The 21,194-nt window shown below is 41.9% G+C and overlaps 1 protein-coding gene across 1 annotated transcript in view; it reads left to right on the top strand.

The window, feature by feature from the left end:
- The first annotated feature begins 2,955 nt into the window (after window positions 1-2,955).
- Window positions 2,956-21,194, top strand: part of GABRB3 (gamma-aminobutyric acid type A receptor subunit beta3) — a 195,879-nt gene continuing 177,640 nt past the window's right edge. The window contains exons 1-3 of the mRNA XM_090064919.1: window positions 2,956-3,119; window positions 3,219-3,310; window positions 3,463-3,530. Of these exons, the coding sequence (XP_089921045.1) occupies window positions 3,040-3,119; window positions 3,219-3,310; window positions 3,463-3,530 (240 nt within the window). The 5' untranslated portion in view covers window positions 2,956-3,039. The remainder of the gene's footprint in view (window positions 3,120-3,218; window positions 3,311-3,462; window positions 3,531-21,194) is intronic.

Here is a 21,194-nt window from a genome sequence, read left to right on the forward strand (position 1 = left end):
TATCCTCTAAAGTATTTTATTTCTATTATAAAATAGACTATCTATTAAAGAAAAGTTATTAATGTTTAAATATATTCTTATACCACATTAAGTTGTTCATAAAGAATATTCTTTCAGTGTTTCTTAATAGTTCCTTTCAGCTTTTAGGTTTCTCCAACCACCATGTTCTCCTTACAGCCTATCCAGGGACAATGGTTCAGTAATACCAGCTCTAAATGTTCAAAAGTCATGAGTTAGACCTCAGAAATCTTGAGCATTTTAAAAATAATATTTGGGTCCTTTTTGGGTACCATTTGCTTTTTAGCCCTTGAGCTATGTTTCAGATCAAATTTGCAAGATTTTCTCTACAAGCACAAGATACTTACTTTATTTTTTTTCGTGAAAGCCAATATTTTCACATAAACCTACTATTATGGGAATTGAGAATCAATGATGAAACACCAAATTTCAGAATATTTACAATGAAATCAAGAGAGCTGATAAAACTGTGGGTGTCTACATGACTCCAAAGTGCTCTGGGGAGCGCCAGTCTCAAGCACACACCACCCACTCAGGCCCAATCCCTTTCTGTGCATGGGAAACATCCAGCGTTCTCCGGGTCTCTGTTGCAGGTTCAGGGAAGGGTGGGAGACAGAAGCCATCAAGACAGCTTCATGGTCTTATTTCTGGGTTTGGCTCTTGCAAAGTGAAAATGGGAGTGGATGGGTGGAGCATGTTCAAGAGCTGTGCTCTAGAGAAAGGTGCAGAGTGGTATAGACATAATCTGTGAGTTTTGCCAAGACTGGTCTTATGATTGTAACAGAGAACCCCTGCCTCTATTACTAGGAAGGAGGGGCAGGCTGCAAGGGGCCTGAGGGCAAAGCAGCAGTGGGTGTGAGCTGCCTAGGAGAAAGGAACCAGAGGCTGGAAAAGGACAGGTTTCTGATAGCAAAATTAACAGCCCCTGGACTTTGGGAGGGGAGCAGGAGACAGGGTCACTTGACTGGAAGGAGGCTGGGCTTGGGGCATATAAGCCCAGCCTCTAGTTAGGGAATGAGTAGTGTGGCCCTGTGTGCTACAGGAAATGGAGCTCCCAGTAACAACTGCTTGCAGCCTGGAGTCAAGCCAACCTAGGAGAGGCACCTAGGGCTTGGGAAGGGTTTTTATTTGTGTCAGGACCAGTTATGTTGGGATTTTTTTGGTTTGTGACTATGGAGGATGAGGAGGCCATGGGTAGGGTGCCTGGGAGGCAATCCCACTATCAGGGACAGGAGCTAGACCCAACCTGAGGAGGCTGAGGCTGGTGGAGTGAAACTGGAGCCCCAGGAGGGGCTGCAGCAAAATCAGAGATGAGGCCCGGAAGCTGAGATCTCACACTAGGACTCAGTCAGAGAAAAAGGGGCCAAGGCCAGGATGACTAGGCCCTAATATGTGCTTGGAGGCTTGAGGGAAGCACAGCCCCTCCCCTCCCCCGACCATGAGTTGGCTCTATCAGCAAGAACAGAACTGACAGATAAAAGGATCATAGGAGATCATCTCAGCCCCAGGGACTGCCTCCTCAATAAACAAAACAAAAACACCAAAGGCATGGCAGGTGAGAGACTGGAGGTGAGATGGGGTCAGAGGGAGCCAGCAAGTGGGTCAGACCCTAGGACGCACCAGGTACTGGACTGACCCACCCACAAGGCCCCTCATAATGACCTTTTGGTTTTATTTTGTATTGAAAACTGTAGCTCTATGCAAGCTTTTCTTTGAATGAATAGGTTTTTTGCCATTTACTGCAGAGACTGCAGAGTTGGGTTCTATCCGACAGATCATGACCCCCTGTCTCGATGGTTTTACAAGCTGGATTCTTTCAATCTTCTTTTCCATTTCACCCTCATGCAAAACTTAAGAATACTGTAATGTAGTGACTCCAAGTCCTCCTGGGGGCGCTGGCACCACAAATGCTAGGTCAAATGAAACATGGACATGTTCTCAGACCTTCTGGGGCATGTCTACACATGTGTTTTAATGTTCTTTTACCTATTTTAGTGTCACAAAAAAAACCTCTGCAGTTCGCTAATGAGCATTTAAATAGGCTTATGAACCTTTTTCTAGTACCTCACTAAATGTAATACGCATTAGCAAAAGCACATTAACAAACCTTGGGGAAGTGAGGTGCCAGGCATCCAGCACTGACCTGTAACTCTGGAGAGGCCTCAAGCTGGGTGCCTAAATTTTAGTGAACCCGTTTGGAAAAGTGGGGCTCTAGCTACTCAGGGGGACAGGGCTTCCCTGCTCTTAGGACTGAGGTTATCTATCCAGAGGTTATCTAGTCCAGTGTTTCTCAACTTGTAGGTCACGACCCGGAAGTTGCAAGAATATATGAAAGGGTCCTGACCAAACTTTAAAAATGGATTCTCCTTTAAAGGAGAATCGTGGCTTTTCCCTTGCAGGCTGGCAGAGCTCCCCCACACCCCCCTTCCCCCCACGGAGGGGCTGTGGCCTGGGGGCAGTGGGCCAGGAGTGAGGGGTCCTAGCACCAAATAAGCTGGGATCCACGGCTGGCATCCAGCCCCCTGCCCTATCTAACCAGCCCTGCCTGAACCATCCAGGCTGCCCTCGGGCCTTTGTGGGGGCCTTTGGGCTCCCTGCCTCGCCTCGGGGCTCCCGCGAGCGCTGCGGGAGGGAGCCGCCGGGCCCCTCGCGGGCGGGAGCTCTGGGCACGACGGGCTGCGCTGGCAGAGGGAGGCGGGCAGCGGCTGGCGGGGCATCCGCACCTGTGGCCGGGGACCCGCCTAGGGGAGGCGCCGCTCCGCCCCGCTCCCCCGGGACGGCCCGGAGCCCGGCCGCCGCTCGCCGGGAGGAGGCAGCGGGCAGGCGGGGGAGCCGGCAGCCGGGCTCCGGCGGAGGGGGGCTCCCTCCGGGGGCTGCGGGGGCTCTGCGGCCCGGCGCGGGGGCGGCAGGGGACGGCGGGTGCGGGGAGCACGGGCGCCTCCGCCTCCTCCCTCGCTCCCTCCCTCCTCGGCGGAGCTCAGGCTAAGCCGGAGCTGCGGCGGCGGCGGGGAGCGGGGAGGGATGTGGGGCTTCGCGGGAGGCAGGATCTTCGGGCTCTTCTCCGCTCCCGTGCTGGTGGCCGTGGTGTGCTGCGCCCAGAGGTAGGGGCCGCTGGGGTTGGCCGGGCTGGGGAGGCGAGGGGGTGCCCAGCCGGCCCAGCACCTCATGGCCTCTTCTCTGCCCCCCTTCCTCCTCCACAGCGTGAACGATCCCGGCAACATGTCCTTCGTGAAAGAAACTGTGGATAAATTGCTGAAAGGCTACGACATCCGCCTCCGCCCGGATTTTGGAGGTGAGGTGCCCCGGGGAGGCTGGGCGGGGGGTGTCCCGGCTCCCCCAGGTGCCGGAGGCGGCGTGGGAGAGGTCCCTCCCCGCGGAGCAGCGGTGCTGCGGGGAAGCGGCGACGGGCAGGAGGTGATGGCTTCTCCTCCTCCGCCTCCCCAGGTCCCCCCGTCTGCGTTGGCATGAACATCGACATCGCCAGCATCGACATGGTGTCCGAAGTCAACATGGTGAGTCCTTGGAGTCTGCTGCTGGTGGGAGGCTTGGAGCCGGGTTTGCGGGGTGCTCGCTGGTTGGGGGTGCTGGCTGGCAAGGAGAAGGGGAAGGGGCTGGATCTTGGCTTGCCTTCTGGAACTTGGTTGGGGACCATCCCCAGAGGCCGGGGCTGGAAGCGCTTGGGCCAGGGCCATGCTGGGAGCTGCGGGCTTGCGAGATCCTGCAGTGGAGTGGATGGCCAAGACCTGTGCAGCCAGAATCCACCTCTTACGTTAACCCACTTCCCCGAAAGCCTGGTGGGCCCGCTGTCAGCCACCCAGGGGCGGATGGCTGGCAGGAGCCGTTTTGTAGGTGGAAGGATGGAGCTAAGGCAAATGTTGCATGTCGCCGTTGTGTCTGGCTGCAAACTTTATGGCCTCGGGGAAGTGTTTTAGTCTTGGCCTGCCGCTGGCACTTGCCTCCAGTCGGGTTGTAATCCAGAGGGCAGCACAGGCTAGAAAGGCTCAGCGGTGCCAAAGGGGCACGGGGCGTTTCGCTGGGGGCCGGCTGCTCGGGAGGCGGGGAGGGGGCCTGCAACGAGCGGAGCGCGAGGCTCGGGCGCTGTCCCAGGTGCTGAACGCGAGCGGCTCGCACGCTTCTGGTGCCAAGTGCTGCGGGCGGGCACGGAAAGCGCTCTGGGAGAAGCACCTTGACTTTCTCGTGTGTGCGAGTGAGAGTTGAGCTGCCCAGGTCAGGAAGAGATTATAAACGGCTCCACTCGCCTCTCGCCACCATTGCACGGTGTCGGTTGAATTGTTCTGACCTAGTATGGTACAGATATTGCAGTTTTTTTCCTTGTAAAAATAGTTTTCCCCCGTCACCAAACACATGTGTTTCAACACACTGAAAAGCTGGAGTAATGCCTCTAAAAGCAAAGAGAGAAAGGTAGTAAAAAGAGAAATTGGGGTAACCTCGGGTATCTTCCTCAAGGGTGGGTGAGTGTGTATACACATACATATGTGTATATACACATATACATATGTATGTATATAGTCATGTATGTATGTGTTTGTACATACATACATACATATGTGTGTATATAGGCACATATGTGTGTATATACATGTACAGATGTGCATATATAGGTACGTGTGTATACACACATACAGATGTGTGTATATAGGCATGAGTGTGCATGTGTGTGCATATGTATATGCGTGTACACACACACACACACACACATATTATACACACACGTGCCTATATACATATGCACACTCACCCACCCTTGAGGAAGATACCAAGGTATCTAAAAAAACCTAAGATAGATAACTTCTGCTTTTTCCCCCAATTTCTCTTTTTACTACTTTTCTCTCTTTGCTTTTAGAGGCACATCTTATATCCAAATAAACCTTAGATACATATATAGATCTACGTACCCATCTGTGTGTGCGTGTGTGTGTTGCTGCTGCTGTTTGCTTGTTTGCAATTTTTTTGGAGCGCGAGAAAAAAACGTTTTGTAATTAGTAAACTCTGACTAGAGGAAGTTTATTCATTCCAGCCTTTCTTTAGTTAGAATTCTTCAGACCTTCTCCCCAGTTTCTAATTTTTTCTAGAAGAATGAGCTGTGTTTGGGTGAATGAAGACCTAAAATATGCCAATGTATCTATATTGGAATTGAGAGTATCTAAAATGAAACTCCTACCTTACATAACTTTGAAACGCTATGTACCAGCACTTTAAACTATTTAGGGGGCTGCTTAAATTATTTTAAAAAAAGAACCTCATGTGTTTCTGTAACTTCTTTAGCATAATCTAGTGGATTAGAATAATAGAAAAGTAGGGCTGGAAAGACCACAGGAGGTCACCTGGTCCAACAGCCTATTCAAGGCATAATCACCCCTTACATTAGACTGGAAGGTAGCAATTTTTTTAGTTATAATACTACATTTGACATAGATTCACCATATAGTTTTGAGCAAGTTACATATCCTCCCTATATCAGGTTTTCTCACCTGAAAGATCAAGGGAGTGATAATACTTTCTTCCATTATACTTTCACAATCTTCCATTATGCTTACAGTGTAATTCATTTACTACAGTGTCATTCATTTGAAAGCTGAGCTTCTCTTCAGAAACCAGAGCTAATTATTATACTTATTAAATATACCCTGTGGCAGTGCAGTGGTTCTCAACATATTTTTTTGCAAACCACTTGAAAATTGCTGAGAATCTTGGCAGACCACTTAATACCCTTTTTTCCCTCTACAAATCAAAGCAAACAACTGATATTTTAATATCAGTAGCCTTACCTTAAAAGTACAGATATTTTCGATTGTTCGACAACCTTTCTGCAGATCACCTGAATAAAGCTCGTGGACCACAGTTTGAGAATCTCTGCCCTATGGCATTAAAGGCATGCACTTTTTCATTTAGACATCTTTTGCTGTCTCCTGTCTATTCATTCCTGCTTCTTCCCTTCCCTCCAGGACTTTGGGAAATGCTGAGATGGATCTTCTTAATATACTTTTTCCTTTCTTGAATGTTCTGAGTAGTGCTGTAATTAAAGAATATTTGAATTTTAAGTACCCACCAGTACCTTTTAATCTTTTAAGTAAATCAGTTACCTCAGACCTGTGATTTTTCAGGCTTTCACAAAACTCAGGCATGTGCTGACATATTTCCTATGGAAATTTCAAGCATTTCCATATAGTGACAATAGCAAAGTATGCTTAAGACTACTAATTTTTTATATCATAATTTGGAAAAATACAGATACTTGCAGTTGGAAGAACTGAACCATATCTGTTGAATTTCATGAATGGTTATCAATTAAAATTTTAGTCTCTGGTACGCTTTTCCCCCCTTTTTAACCTAATTAACTATGCAAATGTATTGCAGGAATTCCTTTCTAGAAACTGTGTAATATTAACACTAATTTCCTTGATTTAAACCAACTTTTCTATCACCTTTGATAAAATAAGCCTGTTGAAATTCAACTCTACATTACAGATAAAATAACTGAAGGATATACATTCTTTGATTTTTTCTTTTGATTTTTTTTTGCATATAAATCAAAAACAAGTACAGTGATCTTTATTATACTGTCTTGTAGGCAGCTTGTAATATGGCTTTCAATGATATGGTGACAACTCTTGTTACAAGAACTATAGTTTGCATCATGCTCTTTCTTGAATCATCACTGAACTTCAGTTATTCACATAAAAATCTACCAATATAAATTTCCAGTTCCTTATATTTTTGTAAAATTTGCATCAATATTGGATTTGGGACTTCTGCAGATTTGTGGGAATTTCTGCTGAAAACTATTTTTAAAAAAAAGACATGCCCCTCCTCCCCCCCGGGCATGCCTTAACTATCTAGACCTTTTTGTATTTAAGGTATTGGATGTGGACATGCATCTCTTATAGAGTAAAGGTTTAACTTCTTTTTTTATTATTTCCAATGCTGATACATAAGCCCTGGAATTTGGAAAGACTTCAGGCTTTCTCAAGATCTAAATGAGTTACTGTAGCATTTTTAAATAAAGGCAAATTTAAATTTGATCTACATCTCTAGGTCATTAAGTACTTCAAATAATTATAGAAATGATTCAGATCTTTATGCTGTTCTGTTCCATAATCTGTTTACATACTATGTTTCCATAATAAGCTCTTAAGTTAATATTTTGAGGGCATATATACAAAAATTGCAGTCTATGCAGTTTGTTTGACTATTTGGAGTATGAAGGTGGTCCATAGGGTAAACTGTGTGAATGTGAATCTAAATTTGTGCCTGCTCTTTATATAATCAGATGTACAATTTTCCACACTTTTGCCACTTTTTTTCCACAATTTTCCACATTTATACTATTTGGTGTTGACATGAACGTTTGTAGTAATTATGTTTACTAGTTACATGTATTTATTTCAATGGTAAATAGATGTTCAAATTAAAATATACACAGATACTTTGCCTAATAATATCATATCAAAAGAGAATGAAGATTGGTTTGCCCTTATTGGAGGAGCTCAGCTTTATATTCTGTCTTAAATTTGATTTACTGCATTTTGGACTCTGTATTTGTTTTTGTGCTACAAATGTTTTGCTTGGGTAAGGTATACATGGAAAAATAAATCAACTCTTACACTTTTTACCAGCACATTAAGTTCTACCCTGACGTAACAATATCTATAAATTGGGACAACTTATACTGTAGTTCTTGCACTTATGGGTAAACCTATAATCAGTGAATTTGCCCGATTTACATAATTCTTTTGGCACACAAGTATTCAATCTATGATATTTTTGACATAGCTAATCATGCATTTTTTCTGACCAGTAGCCAACCGCTTTCAAAACCAAATGCAGATAAAAAGGTCATAATAGTGGATTAAGCTATTGCACATACATCCTAATATAATTTTAGGATGTGTCTCAGGGAACTGGTTATGGTGTACAGAACCTTTAACTTCTAGATCACCAAGCAAACCAGCTGAAAATTGCTACTGCTTGGCTATTGAGTTTTGTGAAATAAATTGTTAACATCTACTTGGTTTTCCATTCATGTCAGAATATATAACAAAATCACCATTGCAATTTGAACTCAGGCTGCTAGTTTCAATTGAAAGGTCATGGAGTAGATAGAGATAAAGACAGAACTAATCCTTTGTCCCCTAAATATCATCTTCTGAGTAAGTTTTCAGGTGGTGGTGTGAAGTTGTGTAAGAAGCCTAGTTCCCTAATCTACATCCTTTCTATGAATATGAAGGGGGTTTAAGGACTATTATCTAGTGTTTTTTCACAGGTTCTAATTTTTTTAACTAAACTCAAACCCCAAAAGTCAGTAGGTATAGTTCATGGTACAGTCACACTGCTGTTTTGTGAGAAGGTTGCACCTGAGAAATTAGCCTGACAAAGTCAAATCATAGGCCTTACAGATGTTGGTTCTAAAAAGGGTGTAATTTATGTTAACACCTGAAGTTTTATTTTTGTACTTGTTCCATTGTAAAAGTGCAGGTAAACATACAATCTTCACTAAGTTTCTACTGACTTTCAAAGCAGTTTTGACGTACCCTTAACAAACTATGCTTAATTTTTACTGTGAGGTCATTTAATATTGTTGTTAACTAGACACAGAACGTCTATGTTGCCTTAGGTGATGGTGAATAAACAATATTTTTTTTAATGTGCTACTATCATTTACTTTGTTACTTATCATACTAAACTGGTACCTTACTATCTTGTAAATATTTTCCATTTTTAAAGGTGAAATTACATCACGGATTAAATTTTAACTGGATTAAGGTATTATTAAGTTTCTGAAAGAGAAACTAGATCAGGTGGAGTAATGTCACACTCAAACTTTTTCATTAAAAACAAAAATAAAGGCCTGTTAGTTCAAATCGATATAATGGTTGGGTGGGGGAGTATTTATATAGTTTAATCACACATAGCAGGTGTTAGTAAATTAATTATCAAAATGTTGTGCTACCTAGCAGTGCTTCTAGAAATCTTTCTACACTTATGTGGATCAGTGATGGTTATCTGGTTTTTTTAGGTAACTTGGCTATGGCTTTTTAAAGGCAGATTCAGAAATGTTGATGTCAGTCAAGCATTAACAGAAAAGGATGTACATTACAGTCTGTAAGGAGAAGAAGAAGAATTAATTGCTTTCCATTCTTGAGTAATTTAAATCCAGTTATGGGTGGGAACTTCGTCAATATTTTTGAGAGCTTATGTATATGAGTAGTCAGATTTTATTTCAGTGAGAATACCTACGTATATACTTAGCAACATGAACTGAAATAATAAATATAAAAGGATAGCAGAATCAGACAGGCTAAGCTGCAAAACTAATTTAATGACCTGAATGATGGAATACAATGTAGAATATAGAATTTATGGGTGATACCAGACAAGGCAAGGATTGCAAGCACTTGGGAGAACAGGACCATAATTCAAAACAATATTTGGAGAATAGTCCAAAATCAACAAGATGGGATTTAATAAAGACAAGTGCAAAGTGCTTTAGTTAGAAAGTAGTAAGCAAATACATAACTACAAAAATATGCATACATACAAAATAGAGACTATGTGTTGCTATTTCAAGAAAGGCAAATTTCATACTGGGATGTATTAGCAGAAGTGTTGTATGAAAGGCACAGGATGCAATTATTTCCCTCTGCTTGGTGCTTGAGGCCTCAACTTGTTTATTACACCCAGTTTTAGGAAGTGCAATTTAAGAGAGATATAGACACAATTGGCACATCTACATAAGATGTTGACTGTACAGTAGACTGATACTACTGCACAATAGCTTCACATGGCAAAAACGGTTCTAAGATGCTACTGCACTGTAGCATCACTTAAAAGGCATTCACTGGCACTACCGTACAGTAACTTCAGTTACTGCCCATTTATTTAGTACTTTCTTATACAAGTACTAAACAAATGCACAACAATCACTGCACAGTAGCATCTTGTGTAGATGTGCCCAGTCTAGAGAATAGTGACAAGAATGATTAAATGATTAGAAAACATGACTGAAGAGTAAAGGTTGAAAGAGGTATGCAACTTGTTTTGTTTTGTTTTTAATCTGAAAAAGACACTATAGAAAGATCACATAAAACGTGTCAAAGGTTTTTATCCAAAGGATGGTGGTCACCAGGGGAAGGTTAAGAAGAAATTGGCTTCATTTGAAGGCTATTCAGAAAGCCTAGAATTTCTGAATAGAAGTTTCAAGAGCAGGTTACACAAATATCTCTTGAGGATGCTCTGGGTATACGTAATCCTGCCTCTGTCTATTGTGTTGGATTAGCTGATCTCTTGAAGTCCCCTTCGGCCCTACATTTTTATGATTCTATGTTCAGGAACATTTCTTAGATTTGATTAATCTCCCAATAAAGTGAATAGGAGTCTGCAGTGATTCCAAAAGATGTTGTATTTTGGCCTCTTAATATATTGGTAGATAGTTCTTCCATGAACTGAATCATCAATACCTCTTCTTCAACTGACAGCCTTTGTAAATGCTAGCACTCTGAAATAAAAGAAAAATGTTTAAAAGTACTGTAGAACTCAAGATTCATCAGAGCCGGCAAAATCTTTTCCATGGGCAGTTCCTTGGCAAGTAAGAGTGGTTCAATTAAGGAAAGAGTGACAGTCAGCCAGATCCTATTCCACCTGTCAGGGTGTGGACCCATTTCCATGTAGAGGGCTTTAAAAGAGAAAGGTGTCAAAAAGGCAGCAGCTGTTACATTCTAATTGCTATGTGTGAATGAACTGAGAATGATTCAAATGTAACAAAAAGGGTCCAACCCTGTTTGAGACAGTGTTAAAGTTGGAATGGGTTTCACTACTTTTAAATCTCACTTGGGTCATATGTATCAATTAGAGCATAACAGCTGCTGCCCTTCTGAAATGTGGTAGGGTTTTAAATGTACATGTATCCACCCACACCTTAAACACCTATATGGACTTAGGCTGTGTACATAAGTTGCTTTTTTTGCCATTTAAAGAGCTTTATTGTCATGACTTAACAGAAGTGCATGGCTTTATAGTACTTTAAAAATGGGTACAGCACTTTAAATTAACCCTTGTTAAATGAAGTATTAAATTTGAAGCACTGTATTTTACAGCACTTGAGCAACCTACAGCACTTTAAATAACTTCTGTACACTGGTCAAATTTCTGATAATTCTACCAGTATTCTATGGGCTTTGTGAACTGCTACCTGGCTCCCTGGCAGCTGCAGTGCTCATTCCCTGTGAAAAGGTACAGGGGGGTAAGACTGAAAGGGACATGCCATGGGTAAAAGGCACACCTCACACTTGGAAAGTCCTGGGGGGCTCAGAGTCTCCCCTCTCCCCCCTCCCAAATGCTGCACTTGTTATATTTAAGAGTGCTGCAACTTTATAGTGCTATAAAAAAAGCTCTAAATTACATCAATTGTAAAACATGTACAGAGCACTTCTTTATATACACACCTGGGCACTTAAACAGGATCCCAATACACCTTTCTTGAGTACCTGAAAAAGTGTTAATGCAAAAGGTGGGTGGACTCAGAATCTCAGTGCTTTTATTGTAGTTGGGTTTAAGACTCTGATGACAGTAGTTGCAAAAATTGATGAGTTAATGGTTTTTCAAAGATTTGAGAAGGGTGGAATTGAATTGCACTTAGTCCACCTATTAGTTGCCAAGAATATGGCCCTTAGGGTATTTCTGTATGGTTCAAGGCAGCATCAGACTGAGAAATACTGCACCAGCTCTGCAAACACTAGCTCCTAATCTAAAAGCAATATAGGCATGTTAGTTCACTGCTCTTTACAGAAGCCAATTAGCTCAGCATAGTACTGCCTCATGCTGAACAGACATGCCTTTACATATGTTGGTGATGAGATACTCAGGCTGGTAGTTCTACTGAAGTTAATTTTTCTAGTTATGTAGGTTCTTTGTAATTTGATGTGGGTAGCGTAATTTAGCTCATGTTAGGAAACAATGACACCAAAGGATAGGATCAGCTAGTAAGAACCTGCCTTTTCTCAACAATTTTTGTTCTAGTAATCAGGACTTTAATATACAAATAAATTAAATTCTGGCAGTGTCAAGTGTAATATTGTGTTAATAATATTTAATATTTTGTGTGCCAGAATATTGTATTATACTGTTATACTGTATAAAGGTAATGGAAATTTTTGAGAGAAATGGGTTTAGTAATATTTGGTAAATGGTACATGGCTTGAACGTTTCTGGAACACACACAGCTAAACATATGAAACTTGCTGGGTGAAAAAAAATCATGCCAAAAAACCCCCCCAACTAACTAGGAGAGGAATCAGTTTAAGAGGGATGTTGATTTAATATTTGTAATTGAATTTCACACTACTTTATACTTGTGTGTGGCAAGAAAAAACCCTTAAGTATAAGCATGTATAATTCATTATTATAAATGTGAATGAACCAATAATTTTAGCAAAATAATATGTTCTGCCAGCATTTAGGAACCTGTTGCATATTGCTCTGGTAATGTAACCTGCACTATCAATTTAATATTGTGTAGACAGGGGAAGGGAGCTGAAACAGCTGTGTGAGAAGGTTTGCATTTATGCTGCTAACTGGCAGCTCCTTAACAGTTTATGATTTTTTTTCTTTCTATTAATATGAATAGTGTGCTGTATTGACATTAGTTTGTATGCCAAGTCTGTAGGGAATATTTTTACTGAATTATCAGTTGATTTGTAATTTGTAAGAAAACAAATTAAAGATGCAATAAATAAATAAATAAATAACCCACCAAAAAACAAGGCCTCGGCTATTTGAATTTGTTCATATATCATTATAAATTTAAGTTTATTTGGCACATTTGCTCTCCATCTAGCTCAGCTCTATATTTCTGGCCTTTTCTAATTTAGGCTTTCTCTGTTGTTACTCTAGCACTGGTGTAGCACCATTGTTGGAAATATTAGTCTGTCCGGCATGAGTAATTTAACTATTGAGTGATCTAGTCCTGCTCAGAACTGTGGTAAAAATGCTGAATAGTTAGTATAGGTGTTCATAGGGAACCAAAAGCTCATTCACCTTCTAAGTGTATTTCACTGCATCATTGTCTTTCACATTAGCTTCTGCCCTGGAATTGAAGGAACTCTAAGTCTAGCTCTAAAAGCATCAATGCTACATTAGGGAGGTGTGTTGCGTAGGAATGAATGGGGTAGTTTGGGTTTTCCCATCTCAGGAAATCCTGTAACTCTTAGATGAAAAGTATTATTTATTTGCCAAACCATTAGGCAATGGATCCACCTTCCCATAATAAAGCTACACAGATTACTTTATACTGTGTTTATGCAATATATAATATATTGGTACAATATATGATAAACCAGTAATATAATTGCCTCATCAAAACCACTAAGCTGAGTTCTGCTTACCTGTAGGCCTGTGTCAACATCCAAGTTAATGGAGTCACATGTGTATTCCTGACAGAAATTGGACAATTTTTAAAATAATGGAACAAAAATTCTGCCCTTGATTTATTGAACATCCTACTTTGATGTAAGAAACCAAGGCCTAGACCATCAAAGTGACTGAAGTGCTAGAATTCCTTTGAGAACATGGGCCCAAATCACTTTCCTGGACCTATGACTTATAGCTGACAGGGCTGTGGCTCAAAGTATTTATATAGACCTCTCTTTGGATCCATTTTCTAAACATGTTTCACAAAACCTTTAAACCAATAATAACATTTACCTTGTAGTGGCTTTTTATCTGAGGTTTTCAAAGCCCTTTACAAACATTTAGTTAACTGAGTCTCACCTCATGGTGAGAGATAGGCAAGGGATATAATGAAAACACTTCATTAATCACTGACTTGAAGCACAAAAGATCTTTAGCAGCATATAGCAAAAATACCCACTAATTTAGGACAAATGAAAAATTCTATATCTAATTTAAACTATAGAGATTATTTTAAAATCCATAAGGTATTTTAATAGGCCATAGGTAATTACCTGAGTTAAGATTTATGCAAGACAGAATTCAATGACCTATCCCTTTAAATGCAAACAAAAGACATGTGATCACAACTCTTTTAGCCCTTGATCTTTCAGTAGAGATGTACAATTGTGTGTCCAGTCACTGTCACATAGCACTATGATGGTTTATTAGCTCTCCACTGACTTGCAGGGAAGAGTTTGACCCAACACTGCTTCCTGATACATCTCTGTCTCTTAACATTGAAATACATATTTAACTAAGAGATGCATGATGTAGATAATGTATAAGATGTAACTCTGCTCTGTCTTCTGCTTGACTGCAGTCTAAACATAGCTAACTACCTTTCTCTACATAGCTCTGTCTAGACCATGTTTGACATGTAAGTTGTGGCCTAGTTATGACACAAAATGTGAAAGATGGAGTCTAGTTGAGACTGGCACTCTCTATATATTACATTTATGCTAAAATTAACCTGTTAATTGCAGAATAAATGTTACGGCTGATATACATACACCCAAGTTAAGGCACCATATAATGATAAACCGGCCATTAAAATGTTTACATGATATAAAGGAATTTTTTTATGGTTGGTTTTTATGGCACCTTGAAATGAGCGTGTGGAAAGTCATGAGGAGGGCTAACAACCAGCTAATTGTTCACTTCAGCCCCAAGACTGTATTGGAGTCTTGAACTGGCCCTAGTGCAGCCTGGTAACAGTGCCAATAATCAGCTGATTATTGGCACAAGCCCCAGCCTGCCACATGTTCAAGACCCTAGCACAGTCTCAGGGCTGGAGCCAAAAATTAGCTGATTGTCAGTCCCAGGACCAGACCTGCACACACGCAGCTTGCTGGTGTGATCAGGATCTTGGGTTCTTTCTGAGCTGGCAAATAGAAAGAATATGATTAGGATCTCATTCCCAATTCCAGAATTGCACCTTCTGTTGTGGCATGGTAGGAGGAGCAATTCATAGGATTGGGGACTTGATCCCATAACACTATTAAACATGTGCTGGGGACCTCTGAATGCACTATGGGTGGATTCTTCATTCCATTCTGGTTATTTAGTGCAACTAAATGGCCAAAGGTAGGTACATAGTAAGTTGCCAGCAGAGTCAGTGCTTTATTGCCTACTAACCTGAACCTTCAGAATAAGGAGTAGATGGGGGAGTGGATGAGACAATTCTGAGGTGGAATATTCACATAGTTGAGCTTCATGGACCTGCTTGCAAATGACTGTAGAGGAGTGAGGTCTGGCTGGGTGAGGAAAAGCCCTACCCCACTTCCCCAGACCTGCTCCTATGTGAGCAGGGGGAACAGATCTGGCTGAGCAAGGAAGTCCAACTTCCCTGCTTATTGAGAGGCACCTCAGTATTTCCCAGGGTGCTTCTCTGTAGGTGGGGAAAGTGGCCAGGTGCTACAGGGGAGTTAGGGTCCCTCAGGCCCCCAGAGCACCCGCCCAGGGTGGCAGGAGAGTGCCAGCAGCTCAGGCTGTTATACTCTTCCTCCACAGAGGTAACGTTCAGTGCAATGAAGCAACATAATCTATTACCACCTTTGACATCAACATTTGTTTTCAACATAGAAGTTAGAGATACAACATTTTTATGCCATTATAGTCTTAAAATATGGCAAATAAGTTATTTTAAACCAATTCTAGTGACCAGGAACACTGATTAATGCTGTAATACTTTTAATATTTATTTTAAATATAGAAACTGAACTTTTGCCTTTGTTTTATGTTAGTAAGGCTAACACCTAACTGTATAGCTGTGGTTTTCTATACCAACCTTGGTATGCATGATGAGTTTCTGTCTTTTCAGCCTGGCACATTTAATGAATATAGGATGTTTCATTTAAACAAAAAGGAAAAAGAGCTGAAGGCCAACATTTTCAAACTTTATTGCTTAGAGATTAATACTTAAATCTATATTCATGGTCTGATCCTACAAAATAGCTTATGAATGTTAGCTCCTGGAAGGAGCTCTGCTGAACTCATACAAATGTTCACATTGCGAAATTACAAACATGTATAAGCATTGGCAGGCTCTAGGTTTTTAATCATGTTAAGTGTCCTGCTTTTCAAAAAAGCAGTCTTTTGAAAATCAGAACTTCTACATCTCTAAATACACATATAGGTGCCTAAATTTACTCACTTAGGATGGTATTTTGAAAAGTGCTTGAAGTGGTTGGACCTGCCAAAAAGCCAGAAGTTCTGGACATGCCCAGTAATAGGAATCTAGACACACAAAAGAGCTTTACTGACAGAAACTTAGGTACCTACAGCCTTTCAAATATCTATGGGTTAGCCAAGAGTTTTGTGGCAACTTTGGTGGAATTTAGGTGCCTAAGTCCAAGTGCACTTGGATTTAGGCACCTAAATTCCACTGAAGTTGCACTTCAGGATCCCTCATACTTTGCTCTCCTGCTCCCTTCTCTTCCCTCCAGGGAGATATCTGACTAGAACCTGTGCCCCTTAGATCTCCCTTGTTCTGGACAGATGCTTTAACTACTGGGCTGCTGGACAAAAAGTGGAATAGGCATGCCCACCCACCAGCATCAAATGGATGCTTGGATGTGATTTTTGATGGAGTACATTTTTTTTGGTAGGATTAAGCTACATTTCTGTTCAGCTAGGGTGAAGCTGAATTGAAACTGCGCATTACAGGATGCCTCTGGAGCAGTACTGAGATGCTCGTGAACATGGTGGGTAGGGACAAACAGTTTTGTGGGGCAGAATTGCAGCCCTGTAAGTCATGCAACCCTATCCATGAAGCAAAATGCAGCAGAATCTTGCTGGGTGAGTTGGGTGCCTAAAAACTACGAAGTGTCACTTACACATCTTACACACTTATACAATAGTGAAAAGAGTTCTAGGTGTCTAAATCCTTTTGTGGGTTGAGGGCCAAGCCTGAATGGAAGCAAAGGCTGTTTGTTCCTGAGCAAAAGTCGTCTTTGGGAAGCATCAGATCAGTAAGTAGACTAGGTAATATTTGTGGTGGGGGACAATGAAGGTATATAGGACAAATATGTCTACCCAGCCAATTTGCTGTATCAGGCAGTGTTCTCCTAACATGCACTATGCTGTCTACTGAACCAGAGAAGTGCAGGTACTGTGGGCAAATGGATTAGCCTGGAGGCAGCAAACTAACACTATTAGGCAGTAGTGCTAATAAACTGACCTGCAGTATTGCATAAACACAGTTACAATGCTTCCAGTTTAGGAGACAGCCCTGGTGAAGCAGCACAATGTGTTTATGAGTGCCACTTTCTGGTACTGTGAGCTTGCTGTGTTGAGAGGAAGCACTTCAATTACTGGGTATAATTTTTTTTAAGGAAAGAATTGGAACCTTTTGGAGTTGGGGGGGCGTTATTTTGCTTTGGATTTTTCTGCATTTCTTGCAGACATGCACTGTGTCAGAAAATTGGTTCATCCAGCCTTGATATAGAATAGTTCCTTAAACTTTGTTGAGGACCTGGTTTCCAATTTTTTGAGCTCACTGAAAATGAAGGACAGAAAAAAAATGAAAGGGATATTCAGTGAATTAGAAAATGCATTGAAGAGAGTTGATCAACTGCTGTCTATAGTCAAAACCACTTTGGTAGCATACTCATACATTATTAACCCAACAATAAAGCTTTACATCAAAGCAGTATATTTTTTCCTGGCATGCCCATTTGTGTGGTATTAAGATTTGCTTTTTGAATTGCATGCCTAAATCTCAAAATGGAAATCAAGAGTTTGTATGAATTAATCTCTGTATCCATTAGCAAGATGTTTTCCTTATCTTTATATTGAAAAAATATTAGCTTCTAATTAGAAAATCTCATGCCTTTAGCTGTCCTAAATAAATAATGCAGCCAAAACTCTGATGTTATTCCTTACCTTCCATTAGCCTTATGTAAAATATTCTCTTCTATAACTGTGCCTTGCTTTTTTCCTAACTTCCACCAAAAAAACCCCCAAACTTGTATGTCACTTTATTAATATGCAAGCATATACTCTCCTGTTTTTTCAGATGAATTTCATTGAAAAAAGAGTTGTTCCACTAAGGCAACCGTTCCCTTTGAATGTCTTTAATGATGCTAATTGAGCAGATCTCTTAAGACAGAAGTTATAACCATTTATTACTGTCTCTCTCCAAAAGCTTCTGAATGGATTTTTTTACAGGCTGAAGGAAGAGACTGACTCTCTGTGTCTGCTGAATTAGACAATTTTCATTTTACCCTTCATTTTCTCTCCAATATTTGCCTCTACTGGGCTTTGCAGTAGGATATTGACTTTCTCAGGGTAGTTATTTTTTAGTTCATTTTCCTCAGGTGGACAATCTAAACAAATAAATAATCTCTTCTTCAGGTGGCTGAGGGAAAATTAGAAAAAAATATAATTAAATTAAACAGGCTACTAACGTATGTAGTCTGCTATTTACTGACACCCATTTAGCTAGTTATTCTGCGCTTAACTACAGCTTTTACTTTTTCATGCACAGTGTATTATAGCAGAGTCCTAAAATTTTCACAAATCTTTCTATTGATTGATCAGAGAATTTATAAAGCTGCTCGTGCATCTATTATACTACACTATCTAAGCTATTGTTCAGTCTCACATAGTTTAATAAGCACTGTTATATTATTCTGACCTCTTTAAGGCTTATGGAAGCAAAGAAGACCCAAAGTAAAATTTTATGATAAATGTAGAGTTAATGGCAGATCACTTCTGAGGAATTTAATTAAATAAGCAATAGTACAGTAACAAACTGAAGATTTAAAAGATGGATGTGGTTAATTGCTTCTAGAGAACAGAAAGTAAAAATATAATCTTGCAAACTTTAGTGATAAATCTTTATATAATACAATAATAGGTGGGAAGAGTGAACTGGATGTGGCATCAATGAAGACAATGAAGGAAAAAGATGTCAGGGTTACTTTTCAATCTGCCATTGAATTTAAGTCATCTATCATTGCCGCTGTATTTTGTCTTACTTTCTAATATTACCAGTGGGTCTTTCTCTTTCTTCCTCTTTCTTTCTCTTCCTTCCTTCCTTTCAAAATAGCTGCTGACAGATGTGTTCTGACTGAGCTCAGGGAGCTTGTGTCTGTTCTGTGAGCCCTTTTTTCCTTCTCTTGCTGGGGAGCAAAGGTTATTCAGTAGGACCCCCCTTCTCTGTCTGTCTTCTTGGTGTCCCCCCCAGACCCTGTCATGGTTGGGGGTGACCTGGGGACAGAGGCGTGGGGGGGGGCGGGCAGTCCAACATCCCTCCCCTTGCCTCTTAGCTCCTTGAGTCTGACGAGGTCGAAATGGAGGTTGGGTCTTCTGGGGGCTGCAAGTGGCTCTGAGAGAGGGATTCCAGCCCAGGAGAGTGTCCCCCCCCCCCGAGAGGTCAGGGACTGATGTGATCCCCAGGGCCCTTTGGAAGATGCCGCTGCCATAGGTCATGATGCTGGGAGTCCTGGTTGGGGGCCATGTACCCTCCCCTGGCCTTGGCGACTCTCTGTGCAGTTTCTGTATCTCTCCTTTTTTCTTGGGTTTGGATTCTGATTCTGCCTCTAAGGACAAGTTGATGGAAGTCCTGCCTCAGAGGGCAGCATCCTCCAACTCAGCTAAGGTATCCCCCCAACCCACCATGAGGGAGATCTCTGCCTCGGTGGTGGAGCCTGATCCTGCCTCTGAGGAACCTCCCTGTGTTGGTTACTCTGTTAAGTGCTTCATTGAGTTCCTGAGATGTTTGTGCTTTCTGTTAAGGCTGCAGAGGTTATGCTGCACTCCACCCTGGGGATGCAGTGTTATAGCTTTCACCTCAGTAAGCTTGTGGGTTGTGTTGGGTGCCTGTTGTGGGAAGCTCTGGCTGGTGAGTTGTAGGACCAGTTTTATTTCTGTCCTGCAGGCTTGCTCTTCTCTGGTGCTTCTCTTTGCCTTTTTGGCTTTACCTGTCCCCCCTTTCCACACCCTTTGTGCATGGCTGCTACAACTTTTGGTTCTCTCAATGTCAACAGCTGCAGAGATCCTGTGAAGCCGATGGCTCTGTTTGACTTCCTGCTTCAGAAAAGGCTAGATGTCGCCTTTCTGGAGGAAAAGTACACTGACGCAGTTAATAAAGCCAACTGGCATGCCATCTAGAGGGACCGCATGTTCTTGAGGCATGGCACCTCCCTCAGCACAGGGGTCACAATCCTTTTGTCTTCACAGCTGATGTCTAACTCAGTGGTAGCCCAAGATATTGTCCCTGGCCACCTGCTCACCATTAGCATCTTGTTAACACAATATTGCCTCTTCCTAATTAACAGCTATGCACCCACTGCTGGGTGACAGCAGATTGCCTTTTTTGAGACCCTGGCTGACTTTTTGGAGATCATAACTGATAGCGATGACCTTCTCCTCCTTGGTGGGGACTTTAATTGCATGGTCAATGACTGGCTTGATCGGAATGGGCCAGAGCTCCATCCGTTCTCAGCCTGGCACCTGTCAACTGCTTTGGAGGTAGTGGACCTCATTGATGCCTGGCACCACTTCCATGCCGATGTGAGGCAGTAAACTTAGCTGAAGGTGACTGCTGGTCAATGGGATGCCTTGACTACCTGTATGTCTCCAGGCATCACCTGCTGCTCCTGCGCAGCAATTGCATTACCCCAGCAGGACTACTGGATCACAACCCAGTCTCTTGTGAGCTGAGCCTTCCTGGAAGGACTTGTTTCTGGGAGACCTACTGGTGCCTCAACACTAGTCTGTTGCAGGATGTTCACTTCTGCAACTGCTTTGCTCACTTCTGGTGGGTGTGGGAGACTGCAAGAGCCACCTTCTCCCTCGTGGAAGCCATGGTGGGATCCAGGAAAGGTGCAGATCAGAGTTTTTTGTCAACAATATATGCCGTTGGAGACAAGCGAGCTCCACTGCTGTGTTTGGGAGCTGGAGGAAGTTGTGATAGAGCTTGAGGTTGCCCTGCATGACACTGGCAGTAATGTGGGTCTGCTCAAGGGTCTTAAGCTCCACAAGCAACATTTGCAGGAGGTGGCAGAAAGTGTAGCTTGGGGTGCGTGAGTCCATACCCGCTGTCAAGAACTAGCAGAGACTGATGCCCCAACTCAGTTCTTTAGCCTTGAGAAATGATAAGCTGTGCAGAAAGTCATTGACCATCTTAAGACCCTGGATGGCCAAACATTCACAGACCCTGTCGAAGTCTGGTGACATGCTGTCATGTTCTACCAGGAACCATT

The sequence above is a fragment of the Crocodylus siamensis genome, chromosome 1, assembly GCF_052110815.1.
Source record: "Crocodylus siamensis isolate JL-2025a chromosome 1, ASM5211081v1, whole genome shotgun sequence".
Taxonomy (NCBI): Eukaryota; Metazoa; Chordata; order Crocodylia; family Crocodylidae; genus Crocodylus; species Crocodylus siamensis.